General features: G+C 42.6%; 1 protein-coding gene across 1 annotated transcript in view; it reads right to left on the reverse strand.

The window, feature by feature from the left end:
* The window catches only part of LOC112216263 (complement receptor type 1), a 61,751-nt gene that overhangs the window by 8,510 nt on the left and 38,176 nt on the right, over nt 1-15,065 (reverse strand). The window contains exons 19-25 of the mRNA XM_042299930.1: nt 3,070-3,150; nt 2,712-2,900; nt 2,387-2,486; nt 2,020-2,093; nt 1,735-1,917; nt 899-1,072; nt 287-337 (exon numbers count right to left, since the gene is read on the reverse strand). Of these exons, the coding sequence (XP_042155864.1) occupies nt 287-337; nt 899-1,072; nt 1,735-1,917; nt 2,020-2,093; nt 2,387-2,486; nt 2,712-2,900; nt 3,070-3,150 (852 nt within the window). The remainder of the gene's footprint in view (nt 1-286; nt 338-898; nt 1,073-1,734; nt 1,918-2,019; nt 2,094-2,386; nt 2,487-2,711; nt 2,901-3,069; nt 3,151-15,065) is intronic.

Consider the following 15,065-nt stretch of genomic DNA (forward strand, 5'->3'; position numbering starts at 1 on the left):
AATCTGCATATGAAAACCATAACTGGCACGCAGATCAGGAACAGTTTATGATTCTGGTTAGGCTATATTGATTTCTGGATCCTTCAGTAATGTGTGTCTTAGTTTTTAATTGCAGTGCTTAAAGCATCAGGCAAAGTAGTCTACACATAGGTGATTTTATTTAAACAGTGTCTATATTAGGTAAAAGTGCATGTTTTAAAATTTCGACCAATCGACTCAGTCTATCCAATAATTTAATTTTGGGGTTGGGGACAGCCATAACACACAAGTTTCAAATGGACTCTACCTTGGATTGTGGTTCTCTTTGTAGTAGTGGGCTTTGTGGTAGTCAGAAGGGCTATAAAGACATGACATACAATTAGGCCAGTAAATTAACTATTCTTGCGCAGTCTGTCACAACACTTTACTGCTGTGATCCCTCAAATGCTTTAGTCAGCCAGTGTGGTCTGAGTAGTAGAATGGTCTTGGACAAGATGGTCAACCTCTCAAAGTGTGAAGGTAGCAGAGGTCAATGGAAGGTAAGCAGCTCACTAGACCATTGGGTTATTTTAATGGGTAAAGGCCAGTATCAAGGAATGGATCAAAAACAGAACAGAAATAGATGGAAACTAAAATGACCAAATCCAAACTTCTAATGCATACAGAGAAAATAAATACTTGAGATTGCTATGCACAAGCATGCATATGGTGAAAAATAACAATTAGCATGAACATGAATTCAAATACCATCTTGTCTCATGAAAAGTAATTGTGTTTATATGAGTAGAGGTCAGTTCCATAAAAAAGCCAGTTTGTCGACACATTGGTCTTCTGGTCATAAACACCAAATGATGCAAAATATCTGAGCTAAAGTATATGCTGAATTGTGTTAAATAACAAACAATGAAATCAGTCTTACCTTTGCATGTTGGGTAAGCAGCTGACCAGCCTTCTATTTTACAGGTCAGACTGGCTTGTCCCTCCATCTCATATCCAGCATTACACCTATACGTCACAAAAGACATGTACGTATAGGGGGGACGGCCGTCAATCCGAACACCATTCTCAACAACAGGAGGAGGACATGACACCACTGCAGACGTAAACAAAGAGATGTCATTAGCTGCTGTTTTGAGGTGAACAACATGACAAAAGTATATTATTTATTGGTTTTAGACTACTTGAAGCAATAAACAATGTTGTTATAATCACCCATTTATGAATAACGCAACTAATCATTATCTATGAAATAGTGTAGATTCTATTGAAACCTACTTCCTCTGAGCTCAATGTTGCATCATGATTATTAGATTAGGCCTACACATTAAACATGCTTTAGACTGCTTGCCTGTCTCATGCACATCTGTGATAATGTTTGATTTTATTAAGCTAGATACTGTGATATTTACACATTTATCTTTCAGAGGAGGTCATCTGGAACTTGATCATGACTGTGTGGTGGAGGAAAAAAGTGGAAGCCCAAATAGATTTTATCAGTGTAAGCAACTTGTGTCAAACTCATTCCATGGGAGGCTGAATGTCTGCGGGTTCTCCTCCCTTGTACTTGATTGATGAATTAAGGTCACTAGTTAGTAAGGAAGTCCCCTCATCTGCTCATCTTAATTGAAAGGAGAAACCAGTAGACACTAGGCCCTCCATGGAGTGAGTTTGACACCCCTGGTGTAAGCAGTTCATTATTGTTTTGTTAACAATCATACTTATAAAAACAGGGGAAAAGGAAAGCTTTCAACATACTTTTACACGCAGGTGGAGCTGGCTGGAATTCTCCATTCTCACTGCAGGTTATGTATTTAGTTCCAACCAGAGTGTAATCCTTCTCACAGTCATATTGCACGACACTTCCATAGTCATACGTATCATCAGGTGGGACAACAGGCCCACCGTTGACAATGTTTGGGGGCTTTCCACACTTCACCACTGCAGATTAGAGCACAACAGCAGTTATGAAGAGATGATTCAGGCACATGCACAGAACTGTTAATGTTATTTTCACTTGACATGCTCCTTCAGATTACCAACCTTCACATACAGGAACTCTGCCATCCCAGCCTCCAGCCATACAGGTCCTTACACCGCTGCCCACAAGCACATAGCTGAAATATAGAAAGATTAGACAATACGAGACACTTTACAACTTTGCTTTCAGGATAGTAAGGGTTACAACAGAGACTGTTCACAGCTCTGATCAAAATAGTAATAACAGATAATACACCTGAAATTGAATTACTTTTTGTTTAGCTTTTAGGGAGGGGAAGTTTGATTAAGGCCTATTTGGAAAAATCACTAAATTAGGCCAACAAATGAACAGCTTTGTGAAAATGTTGACATGTAATTCAATTTGTATTTTTTTTTAGAATTAACATCTAAGACTCAAGAAAGCACTGACCCAGTATTACAGGTAGCAACTACCTGGTCTCCAAACAAGGTCCCCTCAGAGAGACTAAACTGGCCGTTCATCACTTCTCCTGGGTTGCCACACGACTTCCCTGAAACAACCAGAGAGAAAACCAGTCAGACTTTCAAAATGACAGAGTGAGAAAGAGTTGAATGTTTGCACAAAACAGGTTCGAATTCCAGGCTAGTATTTCAATTAGATTTAAGGATGGGCAATGAATATATCAAGTTTCGAGTGGGTAAGTGGAAAAACTGGAAATATTTACAAGAATATGGCACAACTTTCCAGAACAAAAATAAATAGACGATTATATTACTTTCGCATTTCAGTTTCACTTCACTCCACACGCCAGCAGTACAGGTGACTGACGGAGACCATCCTGTACCGGCATATCCAATTGAACACTGAAAAGCGACTTTTGCGCCATCTACAAATGTCTCTTGCGTGATGAAGGCATCTGACAATACCATGTTTGCCCCTCCTATGGGTTTGGTACAGTTTTTAGCTGAAAGAGGTGGAGACAAAATGGAATTCTATGTTAATGACCAAGATGAACAAATACAGGAGACAACATTTTCAATTCAACCCAAAAACTGTTGTAGTTTAAGCTTCAAACCACCATCTAGACAGAGAGAGATAAAAAGAAATCTGATTCTATACAGAAATGACCCCACCTTGGACAGTGAGAACAATCAAGGCCAGCTGGACCATCCATATCGTCAAGGGCCAACAGATGTTAGAGGGCTGCATGACATATTATTTTCCTGTAACAAGCAGCAGCACACAATTTCCTGGATTGGTTGGTTTGCTTGTACTGTAAAGTTTTTTTCAGATCGCCACCTACGCAGACGAATTTCTCTAAATATCCACTTGCCGTAATCACGCTGTTGAGAAGGAAAAACACACTGTCATACGAAATTATGATTACACTTGTATGGATGTTTACCCCAACACATGTTCATGTCATCATTGACATGACTACCAATATCTGTATGCTAGCTATGCTAACCAGCTTATACGAACGAGTGTAAGCATTTAGCATTCACTTCTAAATCTGAAAAAGGGACAACTTCTATGTTATACAGCGAAAAACAGCCCAATGCACTATACACTGCTCAAAAAAAAATAAAGGGAACACTTAAACACCACAATGTAACTCCAAGTCAATCACACTTCTGTGAAATCAAACTGTCCACTTAGGAAGCAACACTGACAATAAATGTCACATGCTGTTGTGCAAATGGAATAGACAACAGGTGGAAATTATAGGCAATTAGCAAGACACCCCCAATAAAGGAGTGGTTCTGCAGGTGGTGACCACAGACCACTTCTCAGTTTCTATGTTTCCTGGCTGATGTTTTGGTCACTTTTCAATGCTGGCGGTGCTTTCACTCTAGTGGTAGCATGAGACGGAGTCTACAACCCACACAAGTGGCTCAGGTAGTGCAGCTCATCCAGGATGGCACATCAATGCGAGCTGTGGGAAGTAGGTTTGCTGTGTCTGTCAGCATAGTGTCCAGAGCATGGAGGCGCTACCAGGAGACAGGCCAGTACATCAGGAGCCGTGGAGGAGGCCGTAGGAGGGCAACAACCCAGCAGTAGGACCGCTACCTCCACCTTTGTGCGAGGAGGAGCAGGAGAAGCACTGCCAGAGCCCAGCAAAATTACCTCCAGCAGGCCACAAATGTGCATGTGTCTGCTCAAACGGTCAGAAACAGACTCCATGAGGGTGGTATGAGGGCCCGACGTCCAAAGGTGGGGGTTGTGCTTACAGCCCAACACCGTGCAGGACGTTTGGCAAATTCGCCACTGGCGCCATGTGCTCTTCACAGATGAAAGCAGGTTCACACTGACTACGTGACAGTAGAGACACCGCGGAGAACGTTCTGCTGCCTGCAACATCCTCCAGCATGACCGGTTTGGCGGTGGGTCAGTCATGGTGTGGGGTGGCATTTCTTTAGGGGGCCGCACAGCCCTCCATGTGCTCGCAGAGGTAGCCTGACTGCCATTAGGTACCAAGATGAGATCCTCAGACCCCTTGTGAGACCATATGCTGGTGCGGTTGGCCGGGGTTCCTCCTAATGCAAGACAATGCTAGACCTCATGTGGCTGGAGTGTGTCAGCAGTTCCTGCAAGAGGAAGGCATTGATGCTATGGACTGGCCCGCCCGTTCCCCAGACCTGAATCCAATTGAGCACATCTGGGACATCATGTCTCGCTCCATCCACCAACGCCACGGACTGTCCAGGAGTTGGCGGATGCTTTAATCCAGGTCTGGGAGGAGATCCCTCAGGAGACCATCCGCCACCTCATCAGGAGCATGCCCAGGCGTTGTAGGGAGGTCATACAGGCACGTGGAGGCCACACACACTTTGGGTGCGCTCATTTTGACTCGTTTTAAGGACATTACATCAAAGTTGGATCAGCCTGTAGTGTGGTTTTCCACTTTAATTTTGAGTGTGAATCCAAATCCAGACTCAGTGGCAACACGTTCTCTGGAGTGATGAAACATGCTTCACCATCTGGCAGTCCGACGGTCAAATCTGGGTTTGGCGGATGCCAGGAGAAAGATACCTGCCCAAATGCATAGTGCCAACTGTAAAGTTTAGTGGAGGGGGCTGTTTTCCTGGTTTGGGCTTAGCCCCTTAGTTCCAGTGAAGGGAAATCTTAACGCTATAGCATAAAATTATATTCCGGAAAATTCTGTGTTTCCAACTTTGTGACAACCGTTTGGGAAAGACCCTTTCCTGTTCCAGCATGAGGAATGCCTCCGTGCACAAAGAGAGGTCCATACAGAAAGCGTGTCGAGATCGGTGTGGAAGAACTTGACTGGCCCGCACAGAGCCCTGACCTCATCCCCATCGAACACCTTTGGGACAAATTGGAGCGCCAACTGCGAGCCAGGCCTAATCGCCCAACATCAGTGCCCAACCTCACTAATCCAAGCAAGTCCCTGCAGCAATGTTCCAACATCTAGTGGAAAGCCTTCCCAGAAGAGTGGAGGCTGTTATGGATAAAAGTGGGGACCAACTCCATATTAAATGCCCGTGATTTTGGAATGAGATGTTCGACGAGCAGGTGTCCACATGCACTACATGACCAAAAGTATATCCAAAATCAGACTCAAGTAATTAGTTACGGTTTTCCATTACTTCTAGAGCATTTGTGACTGTAGCAGGAGCTAGCAACCATTTCATTCATTTTTTTGCCAACCTTCACTGACACCTGTCATATTCAATGAGTGTTGCACGTTCGTATATTCATCAGTTATTCAGCGCTCTGACACACAAACGAGAGTTCTCTGAAATCAGAGTAGATAGCCAAAATGAATTTACGAAGTTTATTCTCAAAGTCGCGAGGATGTCACGTCCTACTTTTATCAGTACACTCATAACCTAAGCATTACAAAATATCTATTAAATCAAATAACCGTATGTCGCAAATAAGCCATAAATGTTTTTGTTGACCAGATTCAACACTCCATACAAAAAGTCATTTTTTGGTGAGCGAAAAATCACCACCTGCTGGAGGGAGACAGATTCTCCGCTGAGTTGGGCCCCTCTTTGGGTGCGTTTGTAAATTTACTCTGTTATCTACTACTATTTCAGATAACTCATCTGAGTCTGCCAGAGCACAAGAATTTCATCTTTGAACTTAACTTAAACTCACCCCCTTCCGTACAAATGTGCACAACCGCAACATTCAAACGAGGCTACAAAGAAAACTAATGGGACTGTAGCGACTGTGTTGACGTCAAAATCTGGGGTGTGAACTAGGTTTCTACTCAAGCGTTGATCAACATGGTAATGGCACTATAGTATTGGAGAAAAGTTTTTAAAAAACTGACCCTCCGTTACATCGTTACGCGTCATGTCGTAATGTACAGCACGCATAAAGCAACTATTTCTGTCTTACGATCTCCATCCACCAGGTGTAGCACAGTCATTTTTTGTGTCATCGCTGCATGCGATCATCATTCCCAAAGCCGCTGTTTACTTCTAAGATCACTTTAGCACCGCACTAAAAACCGATTCAAATTCGACACAAACCTTCAAATAGGTATGTATTCACACATTATATAAACTCTTTATGGTGTTTTATTTACATTTAGAGGCGATTAGGTGACGAATTGGACAGATCGAGTGAAAAAAAGCAATTTTCCCACACTATCACGCATTAGTTTCACTTCCCCACCTGCCATTTTTTTTTAAAAGACCCCGACACGGCTCATTGCCTGCTTGAATTATGCAGAAACAGGCAGCGTTTAGGTCATGTAATTGAATCTGTTGGAAAGGGGAGAAATTGTGCTTTACAATGGTATTGACATTACAGTTGATCTGGAAGTATTACGTTTTTGGGGCGCTAAAATAAGGGCAATTGTACGGACCAAGGCGATGTACGAGTTTACGTTATATGGTGATTGGCATCTAAACTTTCATAGCATTACCACTACAATGGCAAAACAGTTAGTCTTTCAATCACCCACGTGGGTATAACCAATGAGGAGATGGCACGTGGGTACCTGCTTCTATAAACTAATGAGGAGATGGGGAAAGGCAGGACTTGCACCGCGATAAGTGTCAGAAATAGGAATTACTTCTATTTTAGCCCTTGGCAACACAGACGCTCGTTGGCGCAATAATTGAGCAACAATAATTGCACACAAAGTAGACTACACTTGTCAATAATAAGGTAGCTGAGGAAAGCAGAAAGGTCTAAATGCCAACAATAGCGAGGCAGGCATTGTGACATAAAACAATCGGCTGGGAATAGAACATTCGGAAGGCGAGTCCAATAGAACTGATGAGCTGGCAGGGTGAAAAATGCACTAAATTGGACATGTATTTTTCGCGATTTACTATAGAACTACGGCAAGCAGCTGGGACATATAGTAATATTACTTAATTAACTGTGTTCCACGACGCATGCAATTAAATCTATTTTTATAAAAGCGTTACAAATGGAATGTGTCCAGCCTATACACAGGTAGCTACACCGCCCAAAGTATTCGCAACCTAACTCCACCGTGATGCTAACGGTACAACAGCTAACTAATTAGCCAGGCTAGCAAAACCGTAGTCAAATAGTATGGATCTACTACGTTACCTAGCTTTGTTATTTTGTATTTTCGTGATTTTATTGAAAATAGTTCAGCAATATGGCACGAGGGGTGTGACATGTTATAGCCAAAAGAGAACAGCAATGGCGTATTGTAGGCACTAACTCCGCCATGCCATGGTTCGTTGGGAAAAGCCTAGACAGAGAGGAAGAGGTATTGTGTTTGTAAATTCACTCGAGTGCCAGAGTGCGCTCTGGGCGTTCGTAAATTCAGAGCGTTGTCAATTGTCCATTTGTAAATTCAGAGCGTTTTCGCTCTCTAACTAGTCGTATTTGATCAACTCCATTGATGTCTAGTTTGAGGAAACACTCGGATATTGTAGCTGGATCAGCTTGCTACCGTGTTAGTGTCCATTGCTAGCTAGCACTCTCTCTAATTTCCAATAATGATCATCTATGATATTTGGAAGTCTTACCTTATCGTTCAAATGGTCTGTCCACTTTCTTCAAAAACCTGCTCCGTCGAATATTTATTCTAACTCACTGGTCTGACTTCTTCTTCTATGCTATCATGGCGGTCCGCAAACAATCGACAATCGTTTAAGTGCATGCCGCCACCTACTGGGCTGGAATGTACGATCAATTATGATCTGCCCAATTCTGTACTACCATGGAAATAAAATCGAAACCCAAATACACCCCCCACCAAAAAAAAAAAAAACTCCACCTCCCCAACACCCCTGCCCCATTCAACTGTGTGTGTATACATATATCATGCTGAAACACTCCCCCCTTAGAATTGTTCAGCTTGTCAACAACCATTTCAACAGTAAACATCTGTTACCCCCAATATCTATTTTGTCGTCTCAACAATAACCTTCAAGCTGGCATTTCTGCTTTCCACAACTGAGTCGTATTGATAACCTTACCAATAAAAGCTAGTCAACTTTATTCATTATCAAAGTGTCCTTTGACACTGCATGTTCATGAGCACAATATTTCTGAACAGGCCTCCAAACCATGCCAGGACCAGCAGAAACATCAGTCCCAACATTAGGTCCACTTACTACAGGAGCAGCCATGGAAGCTCATAATGTAAAAAATATAACATTTTTTATCAAAATCAAACTTTGTCACATGCGCCAAATACAACAAGTGTAACCTTACTGTTAAATGTTATCTTTATTTAACTAGGCAAGTCAGTTAAGAACAAATTCTTATTTTCAATGATGCCTAGGAACAATGGGTTAACTGCCTTGTTCAGGGGCAGATTTTTACCTTGTCAGCTCAGGGATTTGATCTTGCAACTTTCCAGTTACTAGTCCAACGCTCTAACCACTAGGCTACCTGCAAGCCCTTAACCAGTAAACAGTGCAGTCCACGCTGTAGTCTTACAGCAACTGCTTACGATATATCATGACTAATTCTATATCTCTGAGCCTCTCTGCACCTGGCATCCACCAAATGCTGCAATGTTCCACCCCCATAATTACAACGCTTAACCTTCACATTGCTACCACATTCACCGTAAACACATTCCCTTCCACACCTGGCACAGCTTTTACTTCCTTTACATTGAACAGTTACATGTCTCATTCTTTTGCATTTATAACACCTTAATGGGGATGGGACAAATGATCTGACATTGAATTGAAGGAATCCTATATGTACTTTCCCAGGCAAAACCTTCTTAAACCTCAGCAGCACTGATAGGCTTTCACTTCTTTGACCTTCTTTCCTACAGACTAATATTTTGGCCTGAATCACTCTTTCTCCATTTTTTTCTTAAATATCATCTATGGACATATATTGCTACCTCAGTGATGACTCACCTCAATCTAGCATAAGCACCACCCTACTCCTTCAGTGATAATCCAAATCACATCCCTACACAGGCTCAAGGGCCTGTGTGGACGGAACATTCATTCATCGACAGGATTCCTTGTAATGCCTCTGCTGTTAAATCCCTGAGTCCCAAAAAACTTTCAGCCGCGCTTACAACGATGCCTATTTTCTAAGATTTCTTTATTTGCGCTGTGCGGTTTATAACTAACGCAATAAATTATACAAAGTCCACCTTTAACATGCAACATGTCAGGATCCTGTTGGCGAGTAACATTTTCTGATGTCTCTAATCCAACATAACCCAAATATATGTACGAAGGGAGAGACTTCTTCAAAGAACAAAATAATGAATGGAGTGGGTTTCCTCACTCCATCCACCATACGGGTCAGTCGGCATGCACCAACCACTGCATCTACTGTTCTCTCAGATAAGATAACTTCAGAACAAACTTCTTTTCAAAAAAACAATTTTTTGGTGGGGGACTCTCTTGTTCCATGTAGTGAATCTGTTATTCAATGCGTTTGCATGGGCTAACATTTTTTATCAAACACTTTTTTAATATATACAGTGCATTCGAAAAGTATTCAGATCCCTTAACTATTTCCACATTTTGTTACGTTAGTTTTATTCTAAAAATTGATTAAATCATTTTTTCTCATCAAGCTACACACAATACTCCATAATGACAAAGCAAAAACAGGTTTTTAGATTTTTTTTGCAGAAATATCACATTTACATAAGTATTCGAGGCAGGTAGCCGGAAGGTTGCTAGATCGAATCCCTGAGCTTACAAGGTAAAAATCTGTCGTTCTGCCCCTGAACAAGGCACTTAACCCACTGTTCCTAGGCTGTCATTGTAAATACGAATTTGTTCTTAACTGGCTTGCCTAGTTAAATATTATTTTTTAAATTCAGACCCTTTACTAAGTACTTTGTTGAAGCACGTTTGGCAGCGATTACAGCCTTGAGTCTTCTTGGGTATAAGGCTACAAGCTTGGCACACCTGTATTTGAGGAGTTTCTCCCATTCTTCTCTTCATATCCTCTCAAGCTCTGTCAGGATGGGGAGTGTCGCTGCACAGCTATTTTCAGGTCTCTACAGAGATGTTCGATCAAGTTCTGGCTGGGCCACTCAAGGACAAACAGATTTGTCCCGAAGCCACTCCTGCGTTGTCTTGGCTGTGTGCTTAGGGTCATTGTCCTGTTGGAAGGAGAACCTTCGCCACAGTCTGAGGTCCTGAGCACTCTGGAGCAGGTTTTCATCAAGGATCGCTCTGTACTTTGCTCCGTTCATCTTTTTCCCTGAAAAACATCCCCGCAGCATGATGCTGCCAGCACGATACTTCACTGTAGGGATGGTGCCAGGTTTCCTCCAGATGTGACGCTTGGCAAAAAGTCCTTTAGGTTCCTTTTGGCAAACTCCAAGCAGGCTGTCATGTGCCTTTTACTGAGGAGTGGCTTCCGTCTGGCCACGCTACCATAAAGGTCTGATTGGTGGAGTGCTGGGTTAGGGTTAACAACAACGCTCTGTCAGAGTGACCATTGGGTTCTTAGTCACTTTGCTGACCAAGGCCCTTCTCCCCCAATTGCTAAGTTGGCCAGGCGGACAGCTCTAGGTGGTTCCAAACTTCTTCCATTTAAGAATGATGGAGGACACTGTTCTTGGGGACCTTCAATGACACAGAAATGTTTTGGTACACTTCCACAGATTTGTGCCTCGACACAATCCTGTCTCAGAGCTCTATGGAAAATTCCTACAACCGCATGGCTTGGTTTTTGCTCTGACATGCACTGTCAACTGTGGGACCTTATATAAACAGGTGTGTGGCTTTCCAGATCATGTTCAATCAATTGAATTTACCACAGGTGGACTCCAATCAAGTTGTAGAAACATCTCAAGGATGATCAATGGAAACAGGATGGCCTGAGCTCAGTTTCGAGTCTAATAGCAAAGGGTCTGAATACTTATGTAAATAATTTTTTTTATTTTTATATACATTTGCAAACATTTTAAAAACCTGTTTATGCTTTGTCATTATGGGGTATTGTGTGTTGACTGACAAGGATTTTTTTTAACTTAATCCTTTTTTTAATAAGGCTGTAACGAAACAAAATGTGGGGAAAGTCCTGCGTCGTCTGTGTTTGGCCGGGGTAGGCCGTCATTGTAAATAAGAATTTGTTCTTAACTGACTTGCCTAGTTAAATATAGGTGAAATTTAAAAAAATAAAGATCTGTTTGTCATATATGATAGAAGAGGTTTAAAAACAACAGCTGCATATGCATTTTAGCCAAAACATATGGCATGCAATACAATCTTCTCTAAAAACAGTTGTACAATGGGCTCTGCAATAAGATAACCAGTTTGGTGGGCTTGCATAATGTTGAATAACGAGCCTATAGGATTATAGAAAAAGCAGCTGGGTAAATTAATGTTAGAGTTTCAAATGCTAGATGTTCAGTGACTGAGTATATTTATGTGGTTAAATGATTAACATTCCTACTAAACTTCTAGAAGTTGACGGTGCCCACACCGTCCTCAGAACAGCATCAGTGTTGCAGTTCTTTACAAAACCAGTGCGCCTGGCACCTACTATTATACCCCGTTCAAAGGCACATATTTTGTCTTGCCCATTCACCCTCTGAATGGCACGTCTCAATTGTCGAAAAATTCCTTCTTTAACCTCTCTTCTCCCCTTCATCTACACTGATTGTAATGGATTTAACAAGTAACATCAATAAGAGATTATAGATTTCACCTGGATTAACCTGGTCAGTCTATGTAATGGAAAGAGCAGGTGTTCATAATGTTTTGTACACTCAGTGTATATCAACTGCCGTGAAGAGCACAATCTTACAATGTTGCAGTCCAGAAACAAGAGCTTTAAATCTATGCCAAAAGCACGGGCCTCTGATGGAGACTGTAGAACTGTCATCAATGCATGCTTCAGTATTCCCCCTTCTTTCTAGGAGCATTTGTGTGACCAGGCCCCATAGGCATATCGAAAGGATCCCACCCACCTTGGTCACCAATGTAACTGACCGATATAGAGAGAGACAATTGCCTTGTGTGGTCCAGAGACGAGATCTCTACCGTCTATGGCAAAAGCCTGGGCTACTAACAGGGACAAAAGAATTCTCCCCACTGCATGTTACAATTGTAAAGTAATCTCTTTGTCACCTGTTAAACTAAATCTACATTGAATTTAGTCTTCGAGATGTCTCACAAGTCTTCAACTGGCAGCTTCATTAAATAGTACCCGCGACCGGGAGGTCCATGGGGCGACGCACAATTGGCTAGCGTCGTCCGAGTTAGGGAGGGTTTGGCCAATAGGGATATCCTTGTCTCATCGCGCTCTAGCGACTCCTGTGGCGGGCAAGGCGCAGTGCGAGCTAACCAAGGTTGCCAGGTGCACGGTGTTTCCCCCGACACATTGGTGCGGCTGGCTTCCGGGTTGGATGCGCGCTGTGTTAAGAAGCAGTGTGGCTTGGTTGGGTTGTGTTTCGGAGGACGCATGGCTCTCGACCTTCGTCTCTCCCGAGCCTGTACGGAAGTTGTAGCGATGAGACAAGACAGTAACTACTAACAATTGGATACCATGAAATTGGGGAGAAAAAGGGGGGGTATTTAAAAAAAATAATAATAAAGAAATAAATAGTTCCCGCAAAACACCAGTCTCAATGTCAACAGTGAGAGGTGATTCCGGGATGCTGGCCTTCTAGGCAGAGTTCCTCTGTCCAGTGTCTGTGTTCTTTTGCCAGTCTGGGAGATGGCTTTTTCTTTGCAACTCTGCCTGGAAGGCCAGCACACCTGTGTCGCCTCTTCACTGTTGACTTTGAGACGGGTGTTTTGCGGGTACTATTTACTGAAGCTGCCAGTTGAGGACTTGTGAGGTGTCTCTTTCTCAAACTAGACACTCTAATGTACTTATCCTCTTGCTCAGTTGTGCACCGGGGCCTCCCACTCCTCTTTCTATTCTGGTTAGGGCCAGTTTGCGCTGTTCTGTGAAAGGAGTAGTACACAGCGTTGTACGAAATCTTCAGTTTCTTGGCAATTTCTAGCATGGAATAGCCTTCATTTCTCAGAACAAGAATATACTGACTATAGAGCCTATAGAGCTATAGAGCTATAGAACTATAGAGCCTTTCTACCAGTGTCAAGAAGAGACGGAACATTTAGAAAACGCTGACGTCATTTTCAGTTTATAACCTGTGGTAAAATGTGTAATGAGCAGTACTCTCGAGAATAAACGCAGCTGGTTGATTTCAAAGGCTGGTCTCTGTCCATTTTATACCAATAAGGGTCTTACAACCCCTTATGAATTGACAGAGTGATTAATTTTAATTGGTTATTAAAACAGAGGAATTTAATTCCTGCAACAGCCGATGAGATTGAATCCCAGCCTTACTTTGGAAGTGTTTTTCCTTGTGAAACCTCTACTAGCCTACTATACTCTACTGCCTATATGTTGCAAGCAAAAAATGTATTGTCGCATATACTGTATTTCCATGATGTATGACCATGTTTCCTTCCCTTCAGCTAAAAAATAAAACATTATTCCCAAAGCAGTTCCAGGTTTGGCAAGATAACACAGACCAATCTGAGATGTGTAAATATCAGTTAAAGAACGAAGGACTGCCAAGACCCAAACACAGCATACTGTAACATTAACAATGGATGCTAGTTCAGTATTATGCATAGAGACAGATAGAGAACTCTATTGCCCAAAAGCCAGATTGTGTAACCGATGTGAAATGGCTAGCTAGTTTGCGGGGTGCGCGCTAGTAGCGTTTCAATTGGTGACATAACTCGCTGTGAGACCTTGAAGTAGTTGTTCCCCTTGCTCTGCAAGGGCCATGGCTTTTGTGGAGCGATGGGTAACAATGCTTTGAGGGTGGCTGTTGTCGATGTGTGCAGAGGGTCCCTGGTTCGAGCCCAGGTAGGGGCGAGGAGAGGGACGGAAGCTATACTGTTACATTTGCATGGGCAGCGTTATTGAGGACTTTCACCATTTTGAACTAGTCAACTGGGAAGGACTTCCTATGGGTTAAGGAAGGATCACATAATTCCATCCAGGTCACCGGGAGGGATCAGCCCATAGAGAATGCTAGAGAAAGCATCCCTATATAGTTCCCATTATGGTGTCTGTAAGCACACGGGAAGAACCATTCAGGCAGTCTTCATTTTGAAGTAGTCAATTTGTCATGATTAGGGGATCCCTCCTGATGACCCGGTTGAGCATGACTACAACAGGATTACTGGGATGGAACAGCCAATAAAGTTGGAAGTACCACCCAGTTGACTACATACAAATAGGGGAAGCACTCAATAGCATTGCCCATGCTAAAACTGCCTTTTGGCCATCTATCAATCTATGGATCATCCAAATAATTATACTGGTGTGTGAACATTCCACAACTGCAGGTGGCAGTAAATCACAAACCTTGGCTTTGTACCTGCGCAAACAACACACTTCAGGTGGCAGTATGCACCCTTTAAGTTAGTTTTCTTCTACATCTATGAATTGGTAAACTGACTACTTCAAAATGGAGATGGTCTCAGTGGCGCTGCCTATGCTCTCACAGATGCCATAATGGGAGAGATATTCCCTGCAATTTATCCAGAACGCCATAATCGGACAGATACAACGATGTTGACTACTTCAAGATGGAGCCCACCTGGTGTTCAACCTTCCAAAGTTCTCCCATGTCACCCTGCTCCTTCGCACAGTTCCTCCACTGGCTTTCAGTCAAAGCGTGCATGCACTA

The sequence above is a fragment of the Oncorhynchus tshawytscha genome, linkage group LG16 (assembly GCF_018296145.1).
Source record: "Oncorhynchus tshawytscha isolate Ot180627B linkage group LG16, Otsh_v2.0, whole genome shotgun sequence".
Lineage (NCBI taxonomy): Eukaryota > Metazoa > Chordata > Actinopteri > Salmoniformes > Salmonidae > Oncorhynchus > Oncorhynchus tshawytscha.